The 27,524-nt window shown below is 38.3% G+C and overlaps 1 protein-coding gene across 2 annotated transcripts; it reads right to left on the reverse strand.

The window, feature by feature from the left end:
• Window positions 1–14,248: 14,248 nt before the first annotated feature.
• On the reverse strand, window positions 14,249–17,413 carry BSH (transcription regulatory protein SNF5, putative (BSH)). Of its 2 annotated transcripts, none has more exons than XM_079005693.1 (11): window positions 17,282–17,413; window positions 16,921–17,043; window positions 16,742–16,830; window positions 16,542–16,636; window positions 15,909–15,980; window positions 15,712–15,759; window positions 15,517–15,600; window positions 14,976–15,014; window positions 14,798–14,880; window positions 14,655–14,717; window positions 14,249–14,572 (listed from the first exon to the last, which is right to left on the reverse strand). In XM_079005693.1, the coding sequence occupies exons 2-11, from the start codon at window positions 16,971–16,973 to the stop codon at window positions 14,485–14,487; spliced, it is 714 nt and encodes a 237-aa protein (XP_078861819.1). In that variant the 5' UTR covers window positions 16,974–17,043; window positions 17,282–17,413; the 3' UTR covers window positions 14,249–14,484. The 2 variants fall into 2 exon arrangements, with proteins under 2 accessions (XP_078861819.1, XP_078861818.1); XM_079005692.1 differs by having other exon boundaries at window positions 15,517–15,615.
• Window positions 17,414–27,524: the final 10,111 nt, after the last annotated feature.

The raw sequence follows: 27,524 nt of genomic DNA on the forward strand, positions 1-27,524 counted from the left end.
GTGATTAAAAGTTTTAATTTAGACAACTTAAATTTCAAACCCTAGATTTTAAAAGTTTTAAAATACAACCCTATACTAATTTGATATTACTAGAATAATATATATATATGTATAACTAAATGCTAGTCTTACCGTTAGTAGGCCTCATTCACGAAGCCAATCTATAAGGTGGGTATAAGGTTGCAACCTATAAAATGGCGCTTAATGGGTGTACACTCACACCCACCGCTTGCTTGATTGGTGGAGGGTAGTTAGCCGAACGGGTAGGATAGGGCAACCTCATCCTCTCATTAAAAGTATAATAAGTGATACAAAGTAACTACACATTTTTTTTTAATTTCCCAATCTTAGTTACTTTAGGAAAAGTGAATTGATGCAATCCCATGAAATTACACTTTGCACCCTTGCTAAGAAGTTAGTGGAGCGTGTGTGGTTTACCAGCACACTAATTGGTTCTAAGCAAAGGTGGCAAAGGGTGATTCATTGTTTGTCATAGTTCGATGGAGTGTGCGTGGTTTACCAGCACATCGAATAGGTGATCGTTACAATGAAGGCACCATGTGAATTTGCATGGTAATTCACACCCGCTTTGTGATCCTCGGCATCCCAGCCACAAACAAGAGGGGCATATCGAGATTTAAACATGCCATTGAATAGTTTCAATGAATCTCATCCGAACCTAGGAATTCTCAAAACACTTAGGACTAATAGTTTAAGTTTTGTGATGGAGAACTAGTGAATCGTCATTCACTTACCTTCAATTTATTTGCATGTTAGATTACGGCATCCCTTTTCTAGTATGTAAATGTTATTGTTGGACCCTAGCCCTAATTTTTCTTATTGGGTGATAATTAGGGATTCTTATTCTAATCTATCTTTGTCCTTTTCTTTTATAGATGTCGAATGCTAACAACGCTCCTGCTAGTTCTTTCACGTTGATGAGCCTTTGCCAAAAGGTCACCTTCGATGGAACGAACTTTAGCGAATGGATAAGATACATTCGCACCATTGCTCGCTATGAGGATAAGGAGTATGTCCTCGATGAGAAGCTCGAGAAAATCAACCCCGAAATCGCTACTCCGGCCGAAATCACCGCTTTTGAGACTCATGAGCGAGATGCAACGAAGGTACGTTGCATCATGATTGCCACCATGAACTCCGAATTCCAAAAGTCCTACGAGGACATGTACCCGTACGAGATGCACCAAGACTTATTGGAGAGATACCACCAAAACGCGAGACAAGAGCGTTATGAGATTTTCACCAACATGATTTCCGCCAAGATGGGTCATGGAGAATCTCTTACCGTGCACCTACAAAAGATGCAAAGGTATGTCGACCGCCTTCGCAAGTTAAACGTTGACTTCGGTGAAGACTTGGCGATCGACATGGTGCTTCACTCTTTGCCTCCGATGTACAACCAATTTAGGATGACCTACCACATGAACAAAGAAGAGGTCACCCTAAGCAAACTCCAAGGTCTCTTGAGGGTCGCTGAGAGCAGCTTCAAGGACAAGTCTGTTGCACCTACTCCCAATCCGACTACTGCTCCTGTCTTGGCTATTGGTCAAGGAAAGGGAAAGAAGAGGAAAGCTTCATCGAAGAACTATCGCAAGGTGAAAGCCCGAGATGGTGCCTCTTCTAGTGGGACCAAAGTTGATCCCGCTAAGCCCTGTCCTAACCCGAAGGAGGCAGAGTGCCACCACTGCCACAAGATAGGACGTTGGAAGAGAAGCTGCCTAGAGTACCTGCAAGCAATCAAAGAAGGAAAGATCAAGCCATCTTTCGCAGGTATATATACAATTAAATCTAACGATTCTAATCATGCTATTTATTGGGTTCTTGATACCGGTTGTGGTTACCACATTTGTTCTAATGTGCAGGGACTAAGAAGAAGTAGGGATGTGGAGCAAGGAAGGATCAATCTAATCATGGGGAACAGAAGATCGTCGCCTGTGACCAAGATTGGAGTGTATTCTTTAGTGCTTAGGAATAGTTTGGTTTTAGATTTGAACAATTGTTGCTATTCGCCAGAAATGGCTAGAAACATCATTTCATTTCATGGTTTATATAGACAAGGATTTAGATTTTCTTTTAATAATGAGAATGGTTCTATTTTGGCTTATCTAAATGGTGTCTTTTACTTTGAAGCTATACCATGTAATGGAATATATGAAACCGTTATGATTGTTGATAACTTAGGAAATGATGTTTTGAATATTGATTCTTCCACTAGTATGGATAAAGCATCCTTGTGGCATTGTCGTCTTGGAAATGTCAACAAGAAACGCATAGCCCAACTCTAAAAGGATGGAGTGTTGGAGTCATTCGACCTTAGGGAAGATGACACATGCGAGTCTTGTTTGCTTGGAAAGATGACTAAGTCACCCTTCACGAGTACATGTGAAAGGGGCGAGGGTCTATTGGACCTAATACATACCGATGTATGTGGACCGTTTAGATCAACCACGAAGGATGGGAACCGCTTCTACATGACTTTTACCGATGACTATAGTAGATATGGGTATATCTACTTAATCAAGCAAAATTCAGAAACCTTTGAAAAGTTCAAAGAGTTCAAGAATGAAGTGGAGAATCAATTGGGCAGGAAAATCAAGATGCTTCGATCCGATCGAGGAGGAGAGTACCTAAGTCTTGAATTCCACGATTATCTCAAGGAGTGTGGAATAGTTTCACAATTGACGCCTCCTAGGACACCGCAGTTGAATGGTGTGGCAGAAAGGCATAATCGAACCTTATTGGATATGGTTTGCTCTATGATGAGTCGTGCTTCACTACCTATCTCTTTTTGGGGGTATGCCTTAGAGACTGCCGCCCACATCCTTAACCGAGTCCCTACTAAGAAGGTTGCCAAAACACCTCACGAGATGTGGACATGGAAAGCTCCCTCGTTGGCACATATCAAGGTTTGGGGTTGCGAGGCTTTCGTAAGACGAGATACTCACGACAAGCTCGAACCTCGAAGTGAGCGATGTATTTTCATCGGCTACCCGCAGACATCCTTTGGATATCTCTTCTATAGATCGAAGGACAATGTTGTCTTTGTTGCGAGGAGAGGAGTTTTCCGAGAGCGAGAACTCATAAGCCAAAGAGACAGTGGGAGACAAATCGAACTTGAAGAGATTCAAGAGTCGATAGATGAAGGAACCTCTACCGCTGGCACTCAACCCGAGGAGGAAACTCCGGTTGAACCGATTGACGAGTCCTTACCTCTTAGACGTTCCGATAGAGTTAGAGTTCTACCCCAGTTTTATGGTTTTCATATTACTACCGAAGGGGACATGTATATTAGTGATGGTACACTAATAAATCTTGATGAACCTAATAGCTATAAGGAAGCCATGGCAGGCCCGGAGTCTGCAAAGTGGAAAGAGGCAATGGATAGCGAGATCCAATCCATGTATGATAACCAAGTTTGGAATTTGGTTGACTATGTGCCCGGACGTAAGACCGTTGGGTGCAAATGGATCTTCAAGAAGAAGATCGACGTGGATGGAAACGTACACACATATAAAGCGCGATTGGTTGCGAAGGGCTTTACTCAAACTCCTGGATTTGACTATGATGAGACCTTCTCACCAGTTGCGAAGATTAAATCTATTAGAGTGATACTAGCTATTGCCGCATTTCATGATTATGAGATTTGGCAAATGGATGTCAAGACCGCTTTCCTTAATGGAAAGTTGGCTGAGGATGTTTACATGGCTCAGCCAGAGGGGTTTGTGGATCCGAAGCATCCAAATAGAGTGTGTAAGCTTGAGAAGTCCATTTATGGACTTAAGCAAGCGTCTCGCAGATGGAATCTTTGCTTCGATGAGAAAGTCAAAGAGTTTGGATTTGTACGAAGCGAAGACGAGTCTTGTGTATATGTCAAAGCCAGTGGGAGTATAGTAAGCTTCCTCGTTCTATATGTCGATGACATATTACTCATAGGAAACGACATCCCGACTCTGCAGGAGGTCAAGTCCTGGCTCGGGAAGTGCTTTGCTATGAAGGACCTCAGAGAGGCTTCTTATATTTTGGGAATAAGGATACTAAGAGAAAGAAGTAAGAGACTAATTGGACTTAGTTAGAATACTTACTTAGAGAAGGTACTAAAACGTTTTAGTATGGAAAACTCAAAGAAGAGATAATTACCGATACAAAGCAATGCCAAGCTGAGTAAGACTCAAAGTCCGAGTACCGAAGCTGAGATAGCAGAAATGAGCCGAGTACCATACGCTTCCGCAGTTGGCTCAATCATGTACGCTATGACTTGTACTCGCCCTGATGTAGCCTTCGCTTTGAGCATGGTTAGCAGATATCAAGGGAATCTTGGCAAAGCACATTGGATTGCGGTGAAGAACATCCTTAAGTACCTTCGGAGGACGAAGGAATGGTTCTTAGTCCTCGGAGGGAGTGATGACTTGAAGGTGCGAGGGTATAGTGACACCAGTTTTCAGACCGACAGGGACAATTACCGTTCGCAGTCGGGCTGGGTCTTTACCCTAAATGGAGGAGCAGTGACATGGAAGAGTTCCAAGCAGGAAACCGTAGCTGATTCAACGTGCGAATCAGAGTACATTGCAGCGAGCGAAGCGTCGAAGGAGGCAATATGGCTAAAGAACTTCATCGGTGATCTTGGAGTTGTACCTGCCATAAAGGAGCCAATGAAGATTTTCTGTGATAACGAAGGCGCGGTTGCCTTGACCAAGGAACCGAAGGATCATGGTAGATCAAGACATATCGATAGAAAATATCACTTCATCAGACATCGTGTAGAAGAAGGACAACTCGTAGTGAAGAGGATATCATCAGAAGATAACCCAGCAGATCCGCTTACGAAGGGACTGAGTAGGGTTAAGCACTTGCAGCATGCTAGGAGTATTGGGCTGAAGGATGATATTAGCATAGATTAGATAGTATTAGAAACATGTAATAGATAAATGTAATTAACATTTGATGATTAAATAAAGGAGTTTTATTTATGAGTAATGTTACTATCTTATGTTAATTGTTTAGCTATTGTTTCATTTTGCATGTTTTGACTTCCAGAATAATTAAGATTATTAAGAATAATAGAAATTGTTCAAATGGTCCACAATCGTTCATATGTTGGGAGTAGATATGAATGAAGATTGTCATGAATTGGTGTGTAGAATGTCTAAATGGTATTAGACATAGCAAAGGATTGCTGCAACGTTCATGAGTGCTTATGAACTAGTTTTGAGCATTGGAACAAACCCTCGCTTGCTGGAATCACCTTATGGAATACGATATAAAAGGTGATCGCAAGACGATAATATCATATGGTCTTAAAACCTAGATATATGATTTGTTATTTGTTAATTGATTGTACATTGATAATACGAAAACGCATCAGTAACTTGGTGTTATAAAACGTATTGTTGTGTATAGTTGGTTAATGAATAAGTAAATGCATATAAGTCGAAGTTTATCTGTAACTTTTATCTAAGAAGGTAAAAGCGATATCTCGGTCGCTCGATGATTTGATTTGACTTATGTGCCGGGCCCGGTCAGAACTGAATTGATGTGTTCGATTAAGTTCTATGTCAAATAAATCAGAGATCGAAAAACCTAAATTCTTGACTCACCATTCCATAGGATTGTCAGCATGATATCTAACAGAGGACTGTACGATCCCTTATCTAAAGGACAAGATTGATTAGATCAGAGTTTGACAGCGTCTTTGAGAGCTACAATTGCAAACCGAATTGTACTTGTGTATATAGTTACTAGACTTATCCAAGTGGGAGACTGTTGGAATAGTGTCTAAGGCTGCAACTATATTAGGCAAGTATTTGACCCGGTTGTGCATGGTCCTTTTGGGTTGCCTTCACCATAGCAACTTGATAGGACGATTTATTAAGAGAGAGTAAATATTATTTATATATTATAAGAATAATATAAAGAATAATATATTGTTATTTGATTAATATAAGTCATAGAATTAATTAGAATTAATTTGGTGACTTAAAGAGATTAATTAAATAAAGGGGTATAAACTGTCAACTGTTTGATAGTCAAGCTTTAGACTGTAAATCCTTATGGATGTGCTAGGAACGGATTCTAGAAGCTAGGATAGCTTCCAAATCGTCCAAGGCTTATCTATGGAAAGGATTTGGATAAACTTATGATTAGGGTTTAGGTTGTAACCCTTAAGGAGTCTACAAGTATAAATAGACCCCATAGCTAAGGGAAATCAGCACCTCTCCTAAAGCAAGAGAACCCTGGCCGATTTCCTCCCCTCTCCTCTCTCCTAAATCATCTTCCTTGCTATTGGTGTTTGTAAGCCATTAGAGGAGTGACATTTGTGACTCTAGAAGCTCCAAGACCTCAAGATCAACAAGGAACTCAAAGGTATGGTTCTAGATCTATTTCAATGTTGTTATTTAACCTAATTAGTCATTAGAAGTCTTGGATTCAAAGCATGTTTATTAGAAAGCCTAGATCCAAGCATTAGGGCTTTGCATGTGCACATAGGAAAGTTCTTATGGCTAAAACCCATCAGTTTTACCCCACACATTTTGTAGATATAAAATACGTATATAGTTTAAATAATTTCAAACATGTATGAAAATCTTTCACCCAACACAGACAACAAGTATTCAGACAATATACACACATAGCACGTAATTTATATAAAAAACTTCATATCTATGTGTAAGATGAAAGTAACTATGCACTCACTTGAAAAAGGTGGTGATTCCGAACTCAGACAGCGCTTCGCTTCTTAAAAAAAAAATTCCTTCGACCACCTAGTATTATTACCACTAGAGTTTAGTCTATTATTCGTCGAGACTAATTAATAGTCTAGCTATTATTACTATTATATAAGTGGTAATCAATACTTATATAACCCATAATAATAGCCAAAGTACTTATTATAAGTTCCTAATAACATTACTATAACTAAATAAAAGTTATTTAAAAAAGAGCGTAGGCGTAGCTCACTTACAGCGGGTTTTATGGAAAACCGGGCTTCACTGGAGCAGCGTTTCAGAGCCAAAAGCTTTTTTTCTCGGAGCCGTCGGGCGCTCCGGGGCTTCCTTCTCGTGCTAGGGAGGTTCTCTAGAATTGTGAGGGGTTTAGGGAGGCTAGAGAGAAGTTAGAGAGAGAAAGAAAAGCTTATGGTGTGAAGAAAATATGAGGAGTTCACCCTTTATTTATAGGAGTTTTATAGTAAAGTAGTCTCTAAGCTTCTTCCGTATCTTCCGCGTACGAGCTCCGTTTTCTATGTTATTTATATCCAAGCTTTGGTATTTACGAGTACTAAAACTTTCATTTAGACCCCGTCGGCTAATTCTTATTGTATCTCAGATTTACAAAACTGTATTCGAATTTGCCACGCTCGAAAAGTAGAGACTAAGTTTCGTCCATATATTTCACATACGAGCTTCGTTTTTGACGTTATTTATATCTACATGTCGGTATTTATGAGTAATACAACTTTCATTTAGACACCGTTGGCTAATTCTCATTCTATTTCGGATTTACAACACTGTATCGAATTCGCTGCGCTCGAAGAGTAGATACTATGCTTCGTCCATATCTTTCACATACGAGCTCCGTTTTCGACTGTCTTTTTATCATTTAACTCGTATTAACGATATCTTCATTTCTCGTTTAGATTATTTTGGCTAAAAATCGACTAATCTAAAATTCGAATTTACGGGTTGTGCTCTGTTATGCTAAATGTTAGAAAAATCGTAACTTCCTCATACAAAGTCAGATTTGGGTGTTCTTTTTATGGACGCTCTCATTTTAACATATTCTATGAATTTTGTTTAGATTACTAAGGCTAAAAAGTCAATCATCGTAAATTCAATATTTACGTCTTCCGGTGTCGTGTCGGTTTTGCCGTAAAACTTTGACGGACCATAACTTCTTCGTTATAACTCGGATTTCGGCGTTCTTTATATGTACGGAACCCTTGAGACGTATTCTACAAGTTGGTTAAGATTATTTATTCTAAATAATATTTCTTCAAAAAGTCGTTTTTGACACCTATTATCTCTATATTGACTAGCTCGGATCTACGGGCGTTACAAGTACTAAAATATTTTGCCTTGGATGTAACCAAATATCGATTTCCATGTTTCTTCTTTACATTATCTGTAGTAACAGAGTGGTGATGATTTACTCAGATGTTTTCATGGTTGTTCTTTTTTGTTAGCTCATCAATATCCGTTCCTGTTTGTCTATGTTTGGGCTATTTATTTGTACTTTGGTACCCATACTTCTTAAGGTAGGTGATTTGTAAATTTGGGCGAATTGATTGATTTGGGATGTTGTTTTAAATTTTCCAAGATGTTATCCTTTATGTTTGTCGAGAAATGTCGCGCAAATAGGTGTTTCTTGGTATCTCGTGGGTTGCAGATTTTGTGGATGTTGTTTGCTTGGTTTGTTTTCCGTCTTCGAGGAATGAACGAAAATTTGAATAAGTTAGAATGGGGCTCTTCTTTTCTTACGACTAGTCGTGCCGTGTTGTAATGTTTGTGGGGAGTAGATATATGTTTCGATGGATTTATGAACTTATGTTGGAGTATGGTGGCTCATTCTAAAGATATAGTCTATCTGTTGGACTATAATGTTCTCAAAGAATAAAGGTACCCTTAGGCTAATCGGGTAGCCTATATCGCAATACGGAAATTTGATCTTTATGGATACGTATACGGCTGGCCAGGCTACAATGTTTAAAAGAATAAAGATATTTTTGGGCTAAGCATGTAACCTAGGTCGGAGTATGGAACTTTGACCATTATAAATATGTAGTCGGTTGACTGAGTACAATGTTTAAAAAGAATAAAGATATTCTTGGGCTAAGCATGTAGCTTAGGTCGGAGTATGGAACTTCGACCTTTATAAAGATGTAGTCGGCTGACCGAGCTACAATGTTTAAAAAGAATAAAGATATTCTTGGACTAAGCAGGAAGCCTAGGTCATAGTATGGAACCTCGAACTTTATAAAGATGTAGTCGGTTGGCCGAGCTGCAATGTTTAAAAAAGAATAAAGATATTCTTGGGCTAAGCAGCTAGCCTAGGTCGGAGTACGAAACCTTGACTTTTATAAAGATGTAGTCAGGTAACCGAGCTACAATGTTTAAAAAAGAATAAAGATATTCTTGGGCTAAGCATGTAGCCTAGGTCGGAGTCTGAAACCTCGACCTTTATAAAGATGTAATCGGCCGACAGAGCTAGAATGTTTAAAAAAGAATAGAGATGGCTAAGCAGGTACCCTAGGTCGGAGTAAACCTCGAACTTTATAAAGATGTATTCGGATGACTGAGCTACAATGTTTAAAAAAGAATAAATATATTCTTGAGTATTCATGATTTCCTCCATTTTTATTTAGCGTGAAACAACGGTGACGACTTTGGCCGTTTTTCCTACAACATGCTTTTAGTAGGCCGGTGCCTTTTTATGTCAGATGGGCATACTCGCCCTCTGCCTTCTTGGTTTCTTCATGAGTTGGTGATGGACCATGTTGCTTCCCTCCTTTATGTTCTAGCTTTCTTGACTTCTCACTTTGGTAATTATGTTATTGATCTCTTTTTCCCTTTAACTTTTACCAATGATTGAACTTCCTTTTTCTCGCTCGCCTTATATATATATATATATATATATATATATATATATATATCGGTCAGTAATATTGTCATCTTATAATGACGACACACTCCTTTCTTTCCTGCTATCATGCCCTTATTGGGTTGTATTTTCCTACCTCCTCCTCTTGGTATCTCTTCGTGACTTGTCTCGCCTACATTGTTTGTGTGCCTGGTCTCACGTACATTGTTTGTGTGCCTTGTTGCCTTGTCTCTTATTCCCGCTACTTCGTCTTGTTGCCTCGTCTTGTTACCTCTCCGATCCCTACTTCGTTTCATGTGTGGTGGCCGACGTGATGCTTATTGTCCACTTAAATCGCTCGACGACTACAGACATACTTCCTTCAGTGATATGTCACGATGCTCTATCCACTAACAGTTGCAATGTTTGCTTCAGGTACCCATTTTCTTCCATTACTTCCTCAGTTGGCCCTCGCTTGTTTTTTTGAATGGTGTTCCTCCCTTTTTCCTCCAACATCATATTGTTGTCCTTATTAACTCTGAATCGACCAAAATTACTGTCCATGTTTTGGCATCCAAATACTTTTCTTCTTTCCCAAATCTTCTCATGGTTTATATCGTTCCGACGCCTGATATTGTTTGGAACTTGACTACTCTGTGAATCGTTGACTCTATGGACTTGAACTTATGCATTTTCGTCCATTGTGAAGATGCATTTATGATAACAAAATGTATGAGTTTTGTATTATTCCTCCCATTATGATAATCGATAAGGGTTAGTGGTAATGTAATTGCTCCCTCTGGCCACACATTATGGCCAACGAAGCTTATCAAGTGATTTTCCAATGGTTCCACTTTTGCTTGCATGTAACCAAGTAATTGCTTGAAGAAGTGCTTGTATATGACATCTGTGGAACTTCCACTATCGACATAAATATCACTAACATAATTTTTTCTCATCAGTCCTCCGACTACGGGTGGTTCGTTTCCTCTATGATGGTCATGACTATAATCCCATTTGTCAAATGTGAAAGTGCAAATTTCCTAGTTATCGGTTAACTTCTGTCGGTCCGTGTGTTGCAACATGAATATTTCATTTTTTCTTGTGTTCATTACCTTCAATTCTATTAGTGCGATGTTTTCCAAGTTCTTAGATCGAAGGCTCTTAATCAGATCGGTAAGCTATCCTGACTGCATCTTGTTCTCTAGCTCCTGTTATAACATAGTGCATTCGACAATGTCGTGCCCTGTGGATTCATGAAACTCACAGTATCGCCCTTAATCTTTGTTCCCTATCTTCTCTCCGCTCTTATTTCCTGTGTTCTTTTTGCTTTTGCTTATTACAACTACGTCGTTTTGAGGGCCATGCCAAGATGTTGGCATGTTGCAATTCAAATATGAGAAGCGATTGAAACGAGTTTGTTTCATGATTTGGTGTTTTTCATTTTCTAATGCATTTCCTTTGGCGTAAGGTGCTCGGGTTGCTTTTTCACCCTGGTCGGTTTTGAGTTTTTCAGATGCTACCTCTTCCTGATTCATGTACCAGTGGACTCTTTCCATTATTTCTTTTCTGGAGGACGATTGTTTTCCTACAAATTTTTTAAACAGAGTTCCTGGACGCAAACCTTATGTGAAAGCGGCAATTACCATTTTATCTGCTTTCTCTAGAGTGTTAAGTGTGGTTTTATTGAATCATCGTACGAAAGCACTTATAGATTCGTTTTCCCGTTGCCTATATCCTAGGATGGCTTGTGCGTATGTTGTGTATCTCCTTTATTGTACGAAATGTCCCACAAATTCCTCTCATAGTTGATTGAAGTTATGTATGCTTTATGTCGACAAACATTTATACCATAACTGGGTTGGTCCAGATAAGGTAGTTGAGAAGAAAATGCACCAATACTTTTCATCCATGTAATAGGAGTCCATCGTCCATCTATAATTTTCTATGTGGTCATTTAGATCTCTTGTTCCGTCATATTTTGTGATTTCCGGTATATTTGCTTCGACTTGTAGTAGGTATTCCCTTATACTTCTTACTAAAGGTGAATTATCTGATCGTAGGACCCGTATAGTGTTTGTGTCTCCGGCTGCATTGTTGTGTCTATTATGAACAAGTTGTGTGGTTTGTTGTTGATGCATTGATTGTCCTTCTGGGGTAGGTTGCATGGTGTATGTTTGCTGATGTTGCGCGTTTTGGTGGGTTGCTAAGGTATTTATGAGGTGTTGTTGCAGTAAAGGCGACAACGTTTGCATCGTGGTATCATTATTGTGAGTAGTAAGTCTTATAGGTCTTATAGATGTATTTCCTCCTGTTGCGCTTGAACTATTGATTGTCTCCATCGTGACAAAGGTTGCTTGCCAGGCTTTTTCTGTTCTTCTTGCTGCTCATTTGCTGGTTTCCATATCATGTCATTTGTTTGGTCGAGTAGGAAGTGGGTTGTGTTGTTGGGGTTCGTCGGTCGGAGTTGTTGATACCGTTGGTGTGAAAGTGTGGATTAAACTGATTGGACTAAAAGGTGTATCATTAGTCGGACGAGTCGTTTGTTGTTTTTCTTGCATGGTTATATACGAATAGTGCCAACGTTGCTACGTGGAGTCCCAGATGCTTGTCTGGCTATAATTCTTCATCTTTTTTTTTACCAACTTCTTCTTCATCCTCAAGCCCACAAGAAATGCCATCAAATAAGAAAGATTTACATAGATGTAACAGCTAAATGAGCAACAAGTTGTGCCGCAACCCCTTTTTGGATGGCAAAACTAATTTTTTAAAAAACAACATCGATAGATCTTTGAGTCATAACATTACTATGCATGGCCCGTTGGACTCTATTGAGTAGCTCCATAGCTTCTGGCGCAAGGAAACCGAAAGTATCAAATGCAAAGGGTATAAACGTGTGTTGATTTTCCATGCACGCTTTCTCATGTTTTGCCACTTTGCTTGATGCAGCTTTTAAAGTAGCTTGCCCCACAGTGAAAACTCCACTCCCCAAGCCCACAAGTGGGGAAACCCCTGTTAGATCCACACATGCATGTTTTCCTCCAGCCCATCCAAATACTAAAACATCAGTTGGTCTACGTGTTGATCTTCCTTCCAATGGGTTAGTCAGAAAGTTCACAGGTGCCTCTTTCTTGGCAAAAACCCCAACGCGCCTAAATATGTCGAAAAGAACATCCCTAACCAAATCGTGTCGGTACTTGAAACCTGGGAGCTCTTTACAATGAACTGCATGCTCCCCAAAGGAGTCCAAGCATGCCTTGCGACAAACAGGGCAAGTCTTGTCAGTCGGAAATAAAAAGGATCATAAGGCGATACTTGAGGATGACACGATACTCCATTGGCGACATATGCTGCCCAATACCGTCAATAGGAATAGTCATAAGAAAATCCTGAGCATGTGGGGCCCTTAGACACTCAAAAATTGCTTTCTGTCTAATTGTCATTTCGAAGTGAACTTCCATGTCTTGGACAATTTTACTAAAAAGGACACTCGCCAATGAATGTTGGGCTTTTGGAGGGGCGGTGTCCTTACTAGTGAAACCGCTGAAGTTAAAGCCCGAAATCGTATCATGAAGACAGACCAAAGCACAAGCATAATCTGAATCCATACCACATATGTCACTATTTCGTAAGATGTGGTCTTGTAACACCCACGATTGAGCTTGTGAGGCCACAAAATCATAGGAGGAAGCCTCTACTGTTGAGTACAACCCCAAACCACCAAACCTAATTGGTAACAAAGCCAGTCGCCATTGAAGGCCCCCAAAGAACGGACTCCTGTAAACCACAATGTCTTCAATCGACCCACGTGATTTGAGGGCTGCTTATAATGAGAAGTCCAAGCAACACGTTGAGTTGCCAAAGGTATGTTAGAAAACCATACTGAGGGTGGAACCCCGATATTGCTCTATTGCTCTCCGATGCCTAAGTTAGATGCATATTTAGGGCATGTTTACAGATTAGATATAATTTGCAAATAATGTGCTTGCCTATCTTGGTTTGGATGGAACCTTGCTTTATAGTTAGGGTTCAAACCAGTTCGTGGTTTGGGTCTTGCATTGGCCCTTAGGTCGTAAGGGTAAGACTTTTTAATAAAATATGTTTGCCTTTTTCGTGTTTCCTTGGGATGCTTCATAGGTTGTGTACAGGAGTATGGTGACTCTTGTTTTATGTGCTCAATATCGTTACTGTATTTGTGGCTATGTTACCAGGCCGGGTTCGTTGACTGGCCTGGTATTATGTGGGTTACTGCCCATACCCCATTAATAGGAGATGCCTACATTTGATGAAATCCTTAATCCAAACTATGCCTTTCATCAATTATGTTCTTTTGTTACTTTGAAAACAATATCAAGCCATGGATGTTAAGAAAACACATTCATATCGAGTGAGATTAGCACAAGAGTGTTCTTTTACCAATTTCAAATTCTATTAACATCAAGTTAAACACAAGGTTTTACAATGTATTCAATGAAAACTTCCATTTTCCATTGAAATCAAGAACAATTTTGTGGGGAAGAGTTTAGTCTACGTTTGCTATGCACATAGACCAGAACAAAACAGAAAAAGAAAGTCTTCTATTGCATTTGACGTACATTCAAGCTCATGTCAATGGGACAAAATTTTGCTAAAAGGGAGAACAAGATGGTCTCGCCTATAAAAAAAATTAATGTCCTTGCATCCTTGTCATCGAAAGTAGCCTTAAAAACTGTGTAACCATGTCCGGACAGTAACAACACACAACACAACCTAAAAGATAGAAGATCTAGAAATGTCAACCTAAACACCCAAATAAGTCAATGAAGATACAGGGATATCTACATGGAATAAGAGATTATCTAAGTGTAAGTAAGCAAAATGTTTCTTTCAAGATATCGAAAAAATATAAATAAATCATGATTCTCTAGCCTCTAGGGCATCAACTTCCTCATTGGACAAAAGATCCACTATGGGTTCATATAAGTCCCACTCCCTTCTTTTCCTACATTAAAAAAAAAGAAAAAAAAACAATTAACACCTCGTCCACAACATCTTAAGCTTGCAAAATAATTAGTGTTACCTACCTGATCACACTTGATTTGTTACCAAATAACTTCATCGTGTCCAACGCAGTTCCACCTGGCTTACTGATGTCAAATAAAAAGAATAGTGAGAAATAATTATTTTATCTGAAAAAAAAAAAAAAAAAAAAAAAAAAAAAAAAAACCTGAGAGGCAGATGTTCAGTGCCCCTTCGTCCTTTTTTGTTTATTCTTGTTTCCCTTGCTGAAGCTACACTCTGGATTGCAATCTATAACATAAATAATAAAATCATGATTTTTTCTCAACATTACATTACCAACTCAATATTTTATATATACTTTAAACAAGTAACCAAATACTAACCTCACAAAGTTGTTCCCTAATTGCAAACGCAATTGCAGGCTGTAAACACAAGATTTTGTCAATTATAAAACTTAAATTAGTCTTGCATTTTCAGCCTGTAGGCTATAGCACATAGATGGTAGGGCTAAATGCAAAAAAAAAAAAACAAAACAAAAAAAAACAAAACAAAAAACAAAAAACAAAAAAAAAGTAGCCACATACTTTCATTTATTAGTTTATTATAATATAATTTCATTTCTTCCTGTTATGGCATTGCACTTTGAAAAATCTAACATATCATCTGAATACAAACCAATTTTCACTATTATAATCGGATAATTTTTTTTAAGTATAAATGTCTAAATGAGAAACAGAATAAAGGTACAATGATGTAATTCAAAGTACAATTCTTTAAGAAGCAAAGAACTGAAGGTACAATGTTGTAATAAAGAAAGATGAAAGTATGATGTACACAAAAAAAAAAATGAAAGAACATTGCTATTTATGGCATTTAACCATTGATTGTATTGTATGGACTGTTTTTAAACAGTCAATAACTTACTCCAACTTCAGGGTCTTGGATACCCAAATCTTCACAGATAATTCTTGCAAATTCTTCAGGGTCACTATCAAAGTTATTCAAGTCCTGAAATTGGTTCAACTTAAATGTTGATCACGACCAAAAGTAGTTATTCTAAATTCAAAAATTGTCACCAAATATGAAGAAAAGAAAAAGCAAGATTATGACTAAACTTACCCATAAAAATTGGTCCTTTATCAATGTATGATTCACTCGAAGATCAAGCTGACGGAGATCAAAGGACATACATTATTATTATTATTATTATTATTATTATTATTATTATTATTATTATTATTATTATTATTATTATTATTATTTTATTATTATTATTATTATAGCCCTTCAAATGATCGAAATGAAAAAATAAATACCTTAATAGGGACAATTTTCTCGCCTGTGTACATATCTTGCCCTTCAAATGATCGAAATTCAGTAAGCTGTGACTGCATATAAAATAATAGAAATTCAGAATATATTACCACCAATTCAGAACCAGTATCGAAAGAAAATTTTGATATGATTACCATGTAAAGGTAGGTTGAATTTAGAATTATTTTTGAATAATGTAAGTAACAACACCCAAATCCCATTAACTATGAATCATGTAAAAGTTTGATTACTGATGCAATTACTAGTTCCAGTGACACAATTACCCTTCAAAGTTTGGTAAAATTTCTTTTAAAAGTTAATTGTAAATATAAGTTCAGAAAATATATTAATCCCACTTGGCACTTGCTTTTTTTTTTTTTTTTAACTTCTGTTTAAGGTATACCATGCCAAAAAAAATAAACATGTAGCAACATATATGAAATGAAACTATCAAGTAATAAAGACTTTAATTTTTTTTTGAAAAACTTTATGTTTTCATCATAGTTTCTTAATGATAACAATTTAGCCCAAAGACAGATATATCTTGGTGCTTATTTATCTATTATATTGGGCAGGACAAGAAATGAAATAAAAAGTGTAGCTAGCTACACTAACACCACAGGAAGAAAGTTTACTTGAATGGATTGAGCAATTTGGGTTACAAATGCTGGAGGAAGCTTGAGGTCTTTCACTGTCCGTTTTGCAAACAAAATTACATCAGAATCTGGATCTGCAAGGAAAAAAATATACAATAAATGAATGTAAGGTTCAGCCTTGGGGGATATTGATCAAACTCTATGTAACAATCACGGGAAAAGTATTGTATTAGTATTACCAGAAGGGTTCCAAGTGAATGTATCCCTGAACCTCTGACCATCTATATCAACATCAAGCCGAATGGGAATAAGATTTTCAGCAGTTGGACTGCAATTCAAATGTTCAACTGGTTAACAAAATATCAAAAATATGATTTCACAAAAGAAAGTGACTGATAGGCAACAGGATTTAACTTACATTCTGAACTTAACTGGGTTTTTCGACGAACTCCAAGCTGGATGCGGCTTCATATTCTGATGTCCCCCAAGATTACGATTGAGATTGAGATTGAGATTGAGATTGAGTGAGTGTGAGTTTTATCTGCGATATAAAGTGCAAATCATGGTTCGTATCAATCACGACTACATAAGTTCTATTGCATTAAACACAGTTGATTAAGATAAGAAAGCAATGAATACAGTATTTCCTCAATCATATTTTGATTTTCGGTATACCACCGACAAATTCAAATCAACTAGTCTTGATACTCTCATTGAAAACCCTAACACAGGGCTTCATTGTGAATTGGAAAACGGAAAACGAATAATTGAAAGCTCACCGACGGTAGAAGCGCCGGGTTGTGATGATAATGCGCGAGTTCCAAGTATCCGAACGGATTTCGGTAGCAGCTTCAGGAAGGAAACTCGGAAGTTGGTCCTCGTCTTTGTATTTTGTAATCGTATTTTTCATAAACTCAAACGCCATATATTTAATTAAAGAGAAAAACCAACACCAAGTCACCAATAATTTTAAAAATAACATTTATAGATCTATTTATAGATCTAAGAGTCATAACATTATTATGCATGACTCGTTGGACTCTATTGAGTAGCTCCACAGCTTCTCGCGCAAGGAAACCAAAAGTATCAAATGCAAAGGGTATAAACATTTGTTGATTTTCCATACACGATTTCTCATGTTTTGCCACTTTGCTTGATGCAATTTTTAAAGTAGCTACTCCACTCCCCAAGCCTACAAGAGGGGAAACCCCTGTTACATCCACACATGCATGTTTTCCTCCGGCCCATCTAAATACTAAAACATCAGCTGGTCTAAGTCTTGATTTTCCTTCCAGTGGGTCAGTCAGAAAGTTCACAAGTGCCTCTTTTTTTGCAGAAACCCCAACGCGCCTAAATATGTCGAAAAGAACATCCCTAACCAGATCGTGTTGGTACTTTGAAACCCAGGAGCTCTTTACAGTGAACTGCATGCTCCCCGAAGGAGTCCAAGCATGCCTTGCGACAAACATGGCAAGTCTGGTCAACCGGAAATAAAGGGATCATAAGGCGATACTTGAGGATGACACGATACTCCACTGGCGACATATGCTGCCCAAGACCGTCAATAGGAATAGTCATAAGAAAATCCTGAGCATGTGGGGCCCTTGGACACTCAAAAATTGCTTTCTGCCTAATCGTCATGTCGAAGCGAACTTCCATGTCTTGGACAATTTTACTAAAAATATCACTCGCCAATGAATGTTGCGTTTTTGGAGGGGTGGTATCCTTATTTGTGAAACCGCTGAAGTCAAAGCCCGGAATCGTGTCACGAAGACAGGCCAAAACACAACATAATCTGAATCCATACCACATATGTCGCTATTTTGTAAGATGTTGTTGGATTAGGTGTATAAGTTCATAACTATTTATGGAATGTATTTGACCCGATTAGCATGGTCCATTTGGGTTGCATGGCATTGCAACATTTGGATAGACTGACACTTAAGGAATATTAATATATTATAAGTTCTAATATATTAATAATATTATTTAATTAGTATTGATCAAAGAATTAATTTGGAATTAATTAAGTGATCAAAAAGAGACTAATTAAATATATGGGGTAGATTGTGTAAATCATCTATTCTTGTATAGTGGGTTAATGATCCATGGTTTTTATGGATTGGGTTAAAACCCATAAGGTGCTCCATGGATAATCCATGGAGGTTACAAACCCATGGATCATTGAATATGGAAAGCCATGACAATTAGGGTTTACATGGTGTAACCCTACTTGTGCCACAACTATATAAAGACCCCTATGCAAGCAAAATCGGCACTACTTGTACAAGATAGAGGGCTAGCTGATTTTGAGGTGTAAGTGAACTTCTCTCAAGGTCATTGTCTCAACCTAAAACCCTTATTGGACCAAGACATTCTTATTGGGCCTTTTTGGGCCAAAAACATATACTAGGACCTTAGTTGGGTCGAAAACCTCTTAATTCGGCCAAAACCCTTGCATAGAATATTAGTGGGCCGAAAACTCTTGTGGGCCAAGCAATTTTTTTTTGAACACCCCTATTTTTGGGCCTCCAATTGGGCCGAGAACCTCATTGGTTTGGTTGGCCCATATAAAACAAAAAAAAAAACAGAGAGAAAGAAATGAGGGATAATGCATGCCACCTCAAATTAGCACAACATGTAACAAAGCTTAATCAGGAAAAAATCCTAGCAGAAGCAGAAAAAGAGAAAGAGGTAGCAACTCCCACCGGAGATATCTTAACTTTGATTTAAACTTCCATGCACCTCACATCACCATGCCTAGGTCCACTCCTATCTCCTCTCTCTTTCTCCCTTATAATCGGCCCCTCCCTCCCTCTCCACCCCATTCCCAAACTTCATCTCCAACATATTATCTCTTAAACTCAAAAAAACTCCCTCATTTTTCCTTTAAATTTCGTGACTTTGTGTGTGATTTCAAGAAGTTCTCTTCTAGCCTTCATAACTTGGTAAGTTCTAGACTAAAACTCAAGTATTTTGCTTCATGATTTTGCTTATAACATCCAATTTACACACTGTGTTGTGTGATACACTCCTTAGAACCCTCACAATTTCGAGATCTCACCAAAAACTCAAGTTAGGTTCAAAGTTTCATCATCTTCTTCTTCTACATCTCAAAAACCCCAAGGTGAGCTTCATACCCCCTTGTTTTCGGTTTTATAATGTTTTTGGGGGAGAATACAAGTGCTTTTGTGTTAGATCTATGTATATATGCATGTTTATGTGTTTAACTTTTAGATCTTTAATTGAAAATGAAGTTTATCACTTGGATCTTCATAAAAACCTTGAGAAAAGTATGTGTCATCACATATAATACATGTAAACTTGTAGATCTAAGATTTACCCACTTAAAATAGCAAAAACAAGTGTTATGAACAAACTTAGATAACTTAAACTCAAAAATTAGCCCTTGACAGAAAAGTTTTAGTCCAATCTCGAACTGTTTTGACCTCCTTAATGGTAATATTTTTCAAAACTGTTTTACATACAAAAAGTTCAGGTTATGTCCTCGACAAGGAATATTAGGATGGTCACTCGGTATGAGGACAAGGAATATGTCCTCAACAAGGAGCTTAAGGAACTTGAGCAGTCTGCTACTCCTGAGGAGATCGCTAAATATCAGGCACATGAGAGAGATACTACCAAAGTGGCATGTATCATGTTGTCCACAATGACAGACGAGCTCCAAAAGTCCTATGAGTACTATTACCCTTTTGAGATGCGTCAGGACTTGATGGACTGCTACCATCAGAGTGCTCGTCAAGAGCGGTATGAAATCATCTCCTCCATGATAACAACCCAGATGAAGGATGGTGAACCCATCACGGGCCACATGCAGAAAATGCAAAGGTATGTGGACCGTTTGCTAAAACTTAATGTGAACTTCCCCGAGGAGTTGTCAATTGACATCATTTTGCATTCCTTACCTTCGTGTTATGATCAATTATGTATGACCTACCACATGAACAAGGAAGAAGTCACACTTAGCAAACTTCAAGGACTCCTGAAGACCGTGGAAAGTGGTTTTAAGAGTAAATCAATTATTACCACTCATACTCCTACCGCGACCCCTGTCTTGGCAATCGGTCAAGGTAAAGGGAAGAAGTGGAAGATCCCTTCGAAGGGTACCAAGGGTAAGACTCTTGATGGCTCCTCTTCAAGTGGAATCAAGAAAGGTTTCATCACTCCTTCTGTTAACCCTAAAGAGGCTGAATGCTTCTATCGCCATGAAAAGTCGCACTGGAAGCGAAACTGCCCAAAGTACCAGCAAGATGTTAAGGATGGGAAAGTGAAACCCAACCATGCGGGTACATACACTATATTGTCTAATAATTCACCCGATTCTAATTCTTGGGTCCTTGATACAGGTTGTGGTATTGACATATGTACTAATTTGCAGGGACTAAGAAGAAGTGAAAATGTGGAGCATGGGAAGATAAATTTGATCATGGGGAATAGGAAAGCTTCACCTGTCACCAAGATTGGAGTTTATTCTTTGTTGATAAGCAGTGGATTAGTGTTAGATTTGAATAAGTGTTGTTACTCGTCTGAAATGGCGAGAAATATTATTTCCTTTCATGGTTTGTACAAACAAGGTTTTACCTTTTCATTTGATAATGATAGTGGTGGTATTAATGCTTTCTTTAATAATGTTTTTTTATTTTAAAGCATTACCTTGTGATGGTGTATATGAAACTGTGTCGGTTGTTGATAACCTAGGAAATAATGTGTTGTGTATCGATTCTTCCACTAGTTTGGATAAAGCATCATTATGGCATTGTCGTATTGGACATGTAAGCAAGAAACACATAGGCCAACTCCAAAAGGATGGAGTCTTGGAGTCATTTGACCTAAATTCACATGATAGTTGTGAATCTTGTTTGCTTGGGAAAATGACAAAGTCACCCTTCACTGGTACTTGTGCTAGGGGTGAGGGTTTGTTGGATCTCATACATATTGATGTGTGTAGACGCTTCAGAACTGCCACAAGAGATGCTAAATGCTTTTATGTGACTTTTACTGATGATTTTAGTAGATATGGATATGTCTACTTAATCAAGCATAAGTCAGAGACCTTTGAAAGATTCAAAGAGTTCAAACAGGAAGTGGAGAATCAGTTGGGCAGGAACATTAAGATGCTTCGATCCGATCGAGGTGGTGAGTATCTTAGTACAGAGTTCCTTGACTATCTTAAGGAATGTAGGATTATCTCACAATTGACACCTCCCAGGACACCACAACTTAATGGTGTGGTTGAGAGGCGCAATCAAACCTTGTTGGATATGGTTCTTTCCATGATGAGTCGAACTTCGCTACCAATCTCATTATGGGGGTATGCCTTAGAGACTACCGCCCATATCCTTAATATAGTCCCTTCAAAGAAGGTTGCCAAAACACCTCATGAGATGTGGACCAGAAGAGTTCCCAATCTGGACCACATCAAGATTTGGTGTTGCGAGGCTTTTATGAGACGCGAGTCTCACGATAAGCTGGAACCTCGAAGTGAGAGGTGTATTTTCTTCGACTACCCACATAGATCCTTTGGTTACCTCTTCTACAGACCCAGTGATAATGTGGTATTTATAGTAAGGAGATGACTCTTTCGCGAGAGAGAATTCATGAGCCAAGGAAACAGTGGGAGGCAAATTGACCTTGAAGAAATTCAAGAGTCAAGTGATGAATGAACCTTAAACCCTAGCAATCAACCTGAGGAGGAAACTCCTATTGATCCGACAGAAGAGTTTGTACCTCTTAGGCGTTCCAAGAGAGTTAGGAATGCACCTGAGCATTACTATGGTTTCCATATTACTGCGGAAGGTGATACACTTATCAGTGATAGCACACTGGTAAGTCTGGATGAACCTAACATCTACACGGAGGCCATGACAGGCCTTGAGGTTGCTAAATGGAAAGAGGCTATGGACAACGAGATACAATCCATATATGACACTCAAGTTTGGAACTTGGTTAACAATGTACCAGGTTGTAAGACAGTTGGGTGCAAATGGATCTTCAAGAAGAAGACTAACATGGATGGTAATGTACACACTTATAAGGCGCGACTGGTTGCAAAGGGCTTTTCTTAAACTCCGGGAGTTGATTATGATGAGACCTTTTCACCAGTAGCAAAGATTAAGTCTATTAGGGTTATGTTAGGCATTACTGCATTTCATGATTATGAAACATGGCAAATGGATGTCAAAACCGCTTTCCTTAATGGAAAGTTGGCTGAGGATGTTTACATGAGTCAGCCAGAGGGTTTTGTCAGTATAGAGTACCCTAATAGAGTGTGTAGCTTGAGAAATCCATCTATGGATTAAAGAAAGCACCTCGCAGATGGAATCTTTGTTTCAATGAAAAAGTCAAAGAGTTCGGCTTTTTGAAGAGTGAAGATGAATCTTGTGTATATGTCAAGGCTAGTGGGAGTATAGTCAGCTTTTTGGTATTGTATGTGGATGACATACTACTCATAGGAAATGACATCCTAACTCTGCAGGAAGTGAAGTCCTGGCTTGGGAAGTGTTTTGCTATGAAGGACCTTGGATATAACATCTTGTTTCTGATCGTCCGTGATTAGGGTTCATGGGCTGCAAAATGGGCATGAGGAGTCTCGGGGTTGTGACGAGTTGCTAGGAGCTTAAGCATCTCGTCACCTATCCGGGGGTATGAGGTTCATGGGAATCAGGGTTATGTCGAGGAAGCGATGTCAGTTTGATGATTTGGTAGGGTAAGTCCTTTAGGTGAAAGTGATGGCAGCGGAGTACACTGGACGTACGTGTGTGTACGCTTAGCATACTCATACGCATGACATTTAAGATGAACCACCTAGTATGATGGGCGTAACAGAGGGTACGCTGGGCGTACTAGGCACAGAAGAAAACCCTAATTAAGAGGAGTATCCCTATATAAATAATGAGATTGCCTCATTCCTGGTCACCATCCTCATTCAATAAACCCCCCTAAACCTTAATCCTCATTCTTAAGCTTGTGTGTGACCATTATGAGCTTATAAGTGTTATTGTGGAATTTTTGGAGTGAAGAAGGAGCATGGAAGAGAATAGAGATGGAGTCCAGGCTTTGGATCTGAGCTTTTCTGTTGTTGGAGCATCATTTGGAGGTATAAAGCTCAAAGCTTTCCCATCCTTTTTGTTTTGTGCATGATATGGTCTATTTTAGGGATTTTGGTCCCAAAGCTTGAGACTTTATGAGTTGTTGCACTCTAGAGCTCAATATCTGTCCTTTTAAGTGTTTCTAGTGGTGAGGATCCATAAAAATGAGGTCTTGAACGTGAGAATCAACCCATGCATGAGATTTGAGCATTTTGAGTTAAGATAATAAGAGTTTTATGTGTTTGTGACATTATCAACCATGCAAAGGCTTAAGGTCACTAATTTTATGGAGTAAGAGATGATAGGGAGTCCAGATCTGAGAAATGAGTTAAGGTCTTAACGGGTTAAGACCAAGAGAATGGACTAAAGCAAAACTGGACGTACGCCCAACGTAAGCTCCAGTACGCCCCGCATACTGGGTTGGAGTCCCCGATCAGTTTCATGCATGCGTGAGTACGCTAAGCGTACCAAGAGAGGTACGCCCTGCGTAACTTTATTGTGGGCTTTTTGGGTTGGATCTTATCATGGGCCATGAGGGTTGGGCCTGAATCTTTGGGCTTGTGAATTAGAGACTATGAGCAGAGAAATATTATAAATTTTCCTTGGGCCCTTGTGTTGGGCTTTCCATTTAGTTTTGAGAGTGGGCCACGGGAGAGCCCATTTATTATTGGGCCTTGGTGGGCCTAATGGGCTTTAGGCTTTTAATGGGCTGGTTAGTGGTCTTCCTTTAGACCTAATGAGTGAGAGTCTGGACTTAGTTTCTAAATGGGTTAATTATGGTTTTGGCTTAGAGTTAGAGGCCGATGCGTAGTAGCAACGTTATAGGGGTTGTTCATCATCCGAGGTGAGTCTTCTCACTATACTTACCTTGAGTGGTAATTTTTATGTGTGACCAGAGGGTCTTATGTGCATGAGTTGTGTAATGAGATATCCTGCTATTTGCTTTGTGTTAAGCTTCATGTGTATTATATTGAGATGCTGAGTTAAGGGACCGGAGGGTCCATCTGAGTTGTGGGACCGGAGGGTCCCACTGAGACACATCGACCAGAGGGTCTTATAGAGTTATAGCTTCAAGTGGATAATGTGATGTGTGTGGTATTTTGAGGAACTCACTAAGCTTCGTGCTTACCGTGTTATGTGTTATGTGTTTCAAGTTTTCTCAGATTCGCGGGAAGGCACCACATCGATTGTACACACCAGAGAAGGAGTTATGATTTGAGGATCCTGGATTATTATTATTAAAAAAAATATAGAGTTGTGTTTTGTAAATAAATTAAATGGAGTTTTCTTGAAACGTGATATGAGAATTATGTGATTTTTAAAAGATAAATTTATTTGAAAATTACGGTGTTACAAGTTGGTTAGAGAGCCTTGGTTTGAGGGATTTGGATGCACCTTCGGGTATATATGAACTCAAACTGAGGAATTGAGAAAGATTTTTAAAAGAAATGGTTTTCTAAAACGAGCAAGAGTTCTAAGAGGAAAAATGAGAAGGAGTAGTGTGTACAATGAGCCAGAGCCCGAACGGCGATTTCCCAAAATACCCTTACTTGTTATTTTTGTGAGTTATTATTGAGATATTAGTGATGCATGCTAGGAGATAGGCTATGTGACATCCCCAAAATCACGGCCAGAAAAGACCGGTTTCATTTATGCTTTTAAAATAATTCCAGAGACAAAATATGATAAAATAACATTTACCAAAACATTTCATAAATAAATGTATTTTTATTATATAATCAAAACTCAGGATGTCATGTTCCGATACAGACACAAAAGCATAAACAACAAAAGATAGACCATACAATAGTTACATATAACAACTGGTCTAACACACAAAATAACTTGATGATTTATCCGTCTTATGCCCTCGCGCCACTACCTGTAATACAAATAAACTGAGTGGGTCAGGCTTGGGAGCCTGGTGAGCATATAGGATTTTCAACCCACAATAAATAATTATATTTAATTTCACCAACCAACAATAGCCCGATTACCCATTCCCGTTATCCTCGCTTTACGTCCCTAAAACAACATCTATTACCAGGGACCTAATCTAGGATTTTCATCGGGACAGACATTACTGCAAAGGGGTTTCCTCAACAATAGATGTCCTAAAGGAAACCATGAGGGGGATAGAGTACACCGGTGAACACATCGTTCACAACACCTACAGGTTATGAACCTGATAGCATTCCAGATGACTATCTAGAAAGAGTCTGTGGTCGTTATCTATACTCCGCTGAATAACTACATCAGCAACAACAACATCGAGGCCTCTCATCTATTTATCACACATCAACTATCTACCCAACATATTAGTAGATAAAAATATATATTTTTATACATAGTTTAAAACGTGTATAGCATTCTCATTCAATACATATTCCAAACAACAGATGAGACACATACACATAACACGTATATCATAGAGAATAAATCATATCTATGAGATAGAAGAAAGTGAATATACATTCACACATATCACAACAAAATACACACATAACACGTATTTTATATAAAATACTTCATAATTATGCGTTAGAAGAAAGTAACTACACACTCACTTGATCAGAAGATGTTAGGGTAGTTTGGTTGTAAAGAGTCGAAGTCTTGTATGTACTCTTCGTATGTTTTGATATCTATTTTACTAAGGCATTTTATACGAAGCTTTGATGTCTAGTCCTTAGTATATTTTTTGTACACTTTTACTCTCCTATAAATAGGAGTCTTTACTAGAGTTAGATAAGGTTTTTACAGTCTTGTCTACTTTTGTACTCTGTAAACCTAAAGCGTAATATTGAGCTGAATCACGATCTTATTTACATCAGTGTTCAATCTTTCATACAATTTCTAATTACTTACTCTGATTAATATTCAAACTCGATTCTTAGATTCTACAATTGGTATCAGAGCAGGAATCATTTCTCTGATTTGATTTTCATCCTTTCAAAAGTTTTTAAATTAATTTTTTGGTTTAAAAGTTTCCACACTTTTTGAAAAGTGAAAAGTTCATTGGATCTAAGTCTGTGATTCGATTCTGCACTTGAATTGTTGAATCGAGTGTTATCCTAGTTGTTTCAATTTGAATCAATTAGTTTGCTGTTAAAAATCTCAAGTTTTCTTCAAATTCTCAAGGTTTTCTTCCGTACAACAATGGCGTCATTCAATCTTAATTCCATGACTTCATTTTCTCATTTGTTGGGATCTTCAACAAAAATTCCAATGCTAATTCTTGAGTATTACGATCAGTGGGCTGATCGTATGGAGGATTATCTCAATGGTTTAGATGAAGAACTGTGAACTTGTATTTCTGGTAATATCAATCCTCCATCAAATGTTCAACCACTTGGAGCGTCTCTGCAAGTTATGGAGTAGAGAATCAAACTGAACGTATGAAAAAGCTGGAGAAGAAATGCATGAGAGAGCTGAGAGGAGCTTTGCCTCCAGTTGTTTACAACTATGTGAGGAGTTGTAAAATTGCAAAAGAAATCTGGAACAATCTAAAGGAGAAATTTCAAAGAAGTGAGAAGACAAGATTTAATTATGTGAAACAATGTTTGGTTGAATTGAAAGACTTCAAACATAAAGAAAGTGAAACTATTGAGGCGTATTACGATCGTCTGAATGAATTGATCTATCGATGCAACAGATATGGAATCACCAACTCAGTCATGGAGTTCAATCTCATCTTTGTTATGGGTCTGAGAAAGGAGTGGAGAAATGTCAGTATGATGGTAAAAAATCAACAAAGCTTTGATACGTCAACTTTGAATGATGTGTACAATCAGTTAAAATCACACGAAAATGAAGTGAGCGAAATTGCTGAAGAAATGAAGGCGAGCTTGGGAGGTCCATTAACTTTGGTTTCAAAAATGACTGAGAAAGAAGTTCATGAGAAAAGTGATTCTGA

This window comes from Lactuca serriola, chromosome 6, assembly GCF_051521515.1.
Source record: "Lactuca serriola cultivar US96UC23 chromosome 6, Lser_US96UC23_V15, whole genome shotgun sequence".
NCBI classification, from domain to species: Eukaryota; Viridiplantae; Streptophyta; class Magnoliopsida; order Asterales; family Asteraceae; genus Lactuca; species Lactuca serriola.

What these genes read in the sequence shown, in the direction of transcription:
- BSH (XM_079005692.1), bottom strand. Translation starts at nt 16,973, where the DNA reads ATGAAGCCGCATCCAGCTTGGAGTTCGTCGAAAAACCCAGTTAAGTTC. An exon ending in TTAGGGAACAACTTTGTGAG is followed by an intron (nt 14,881 to 14,975) that starts GTTAGTATTTGG and finishes TTTATGTTATAG; the next exon opens with ATTGCAATCCAGAGTGTAGC. An exon ending in ACTGAACATCTGCCTCTCAG is followed by an intron (nt 14,718 to 14,797) that starts GTTTTTTTTTTT and finishes ATTTGACATCAG; the next exon opens with TAAGCCAGGTGGAACTGCGT.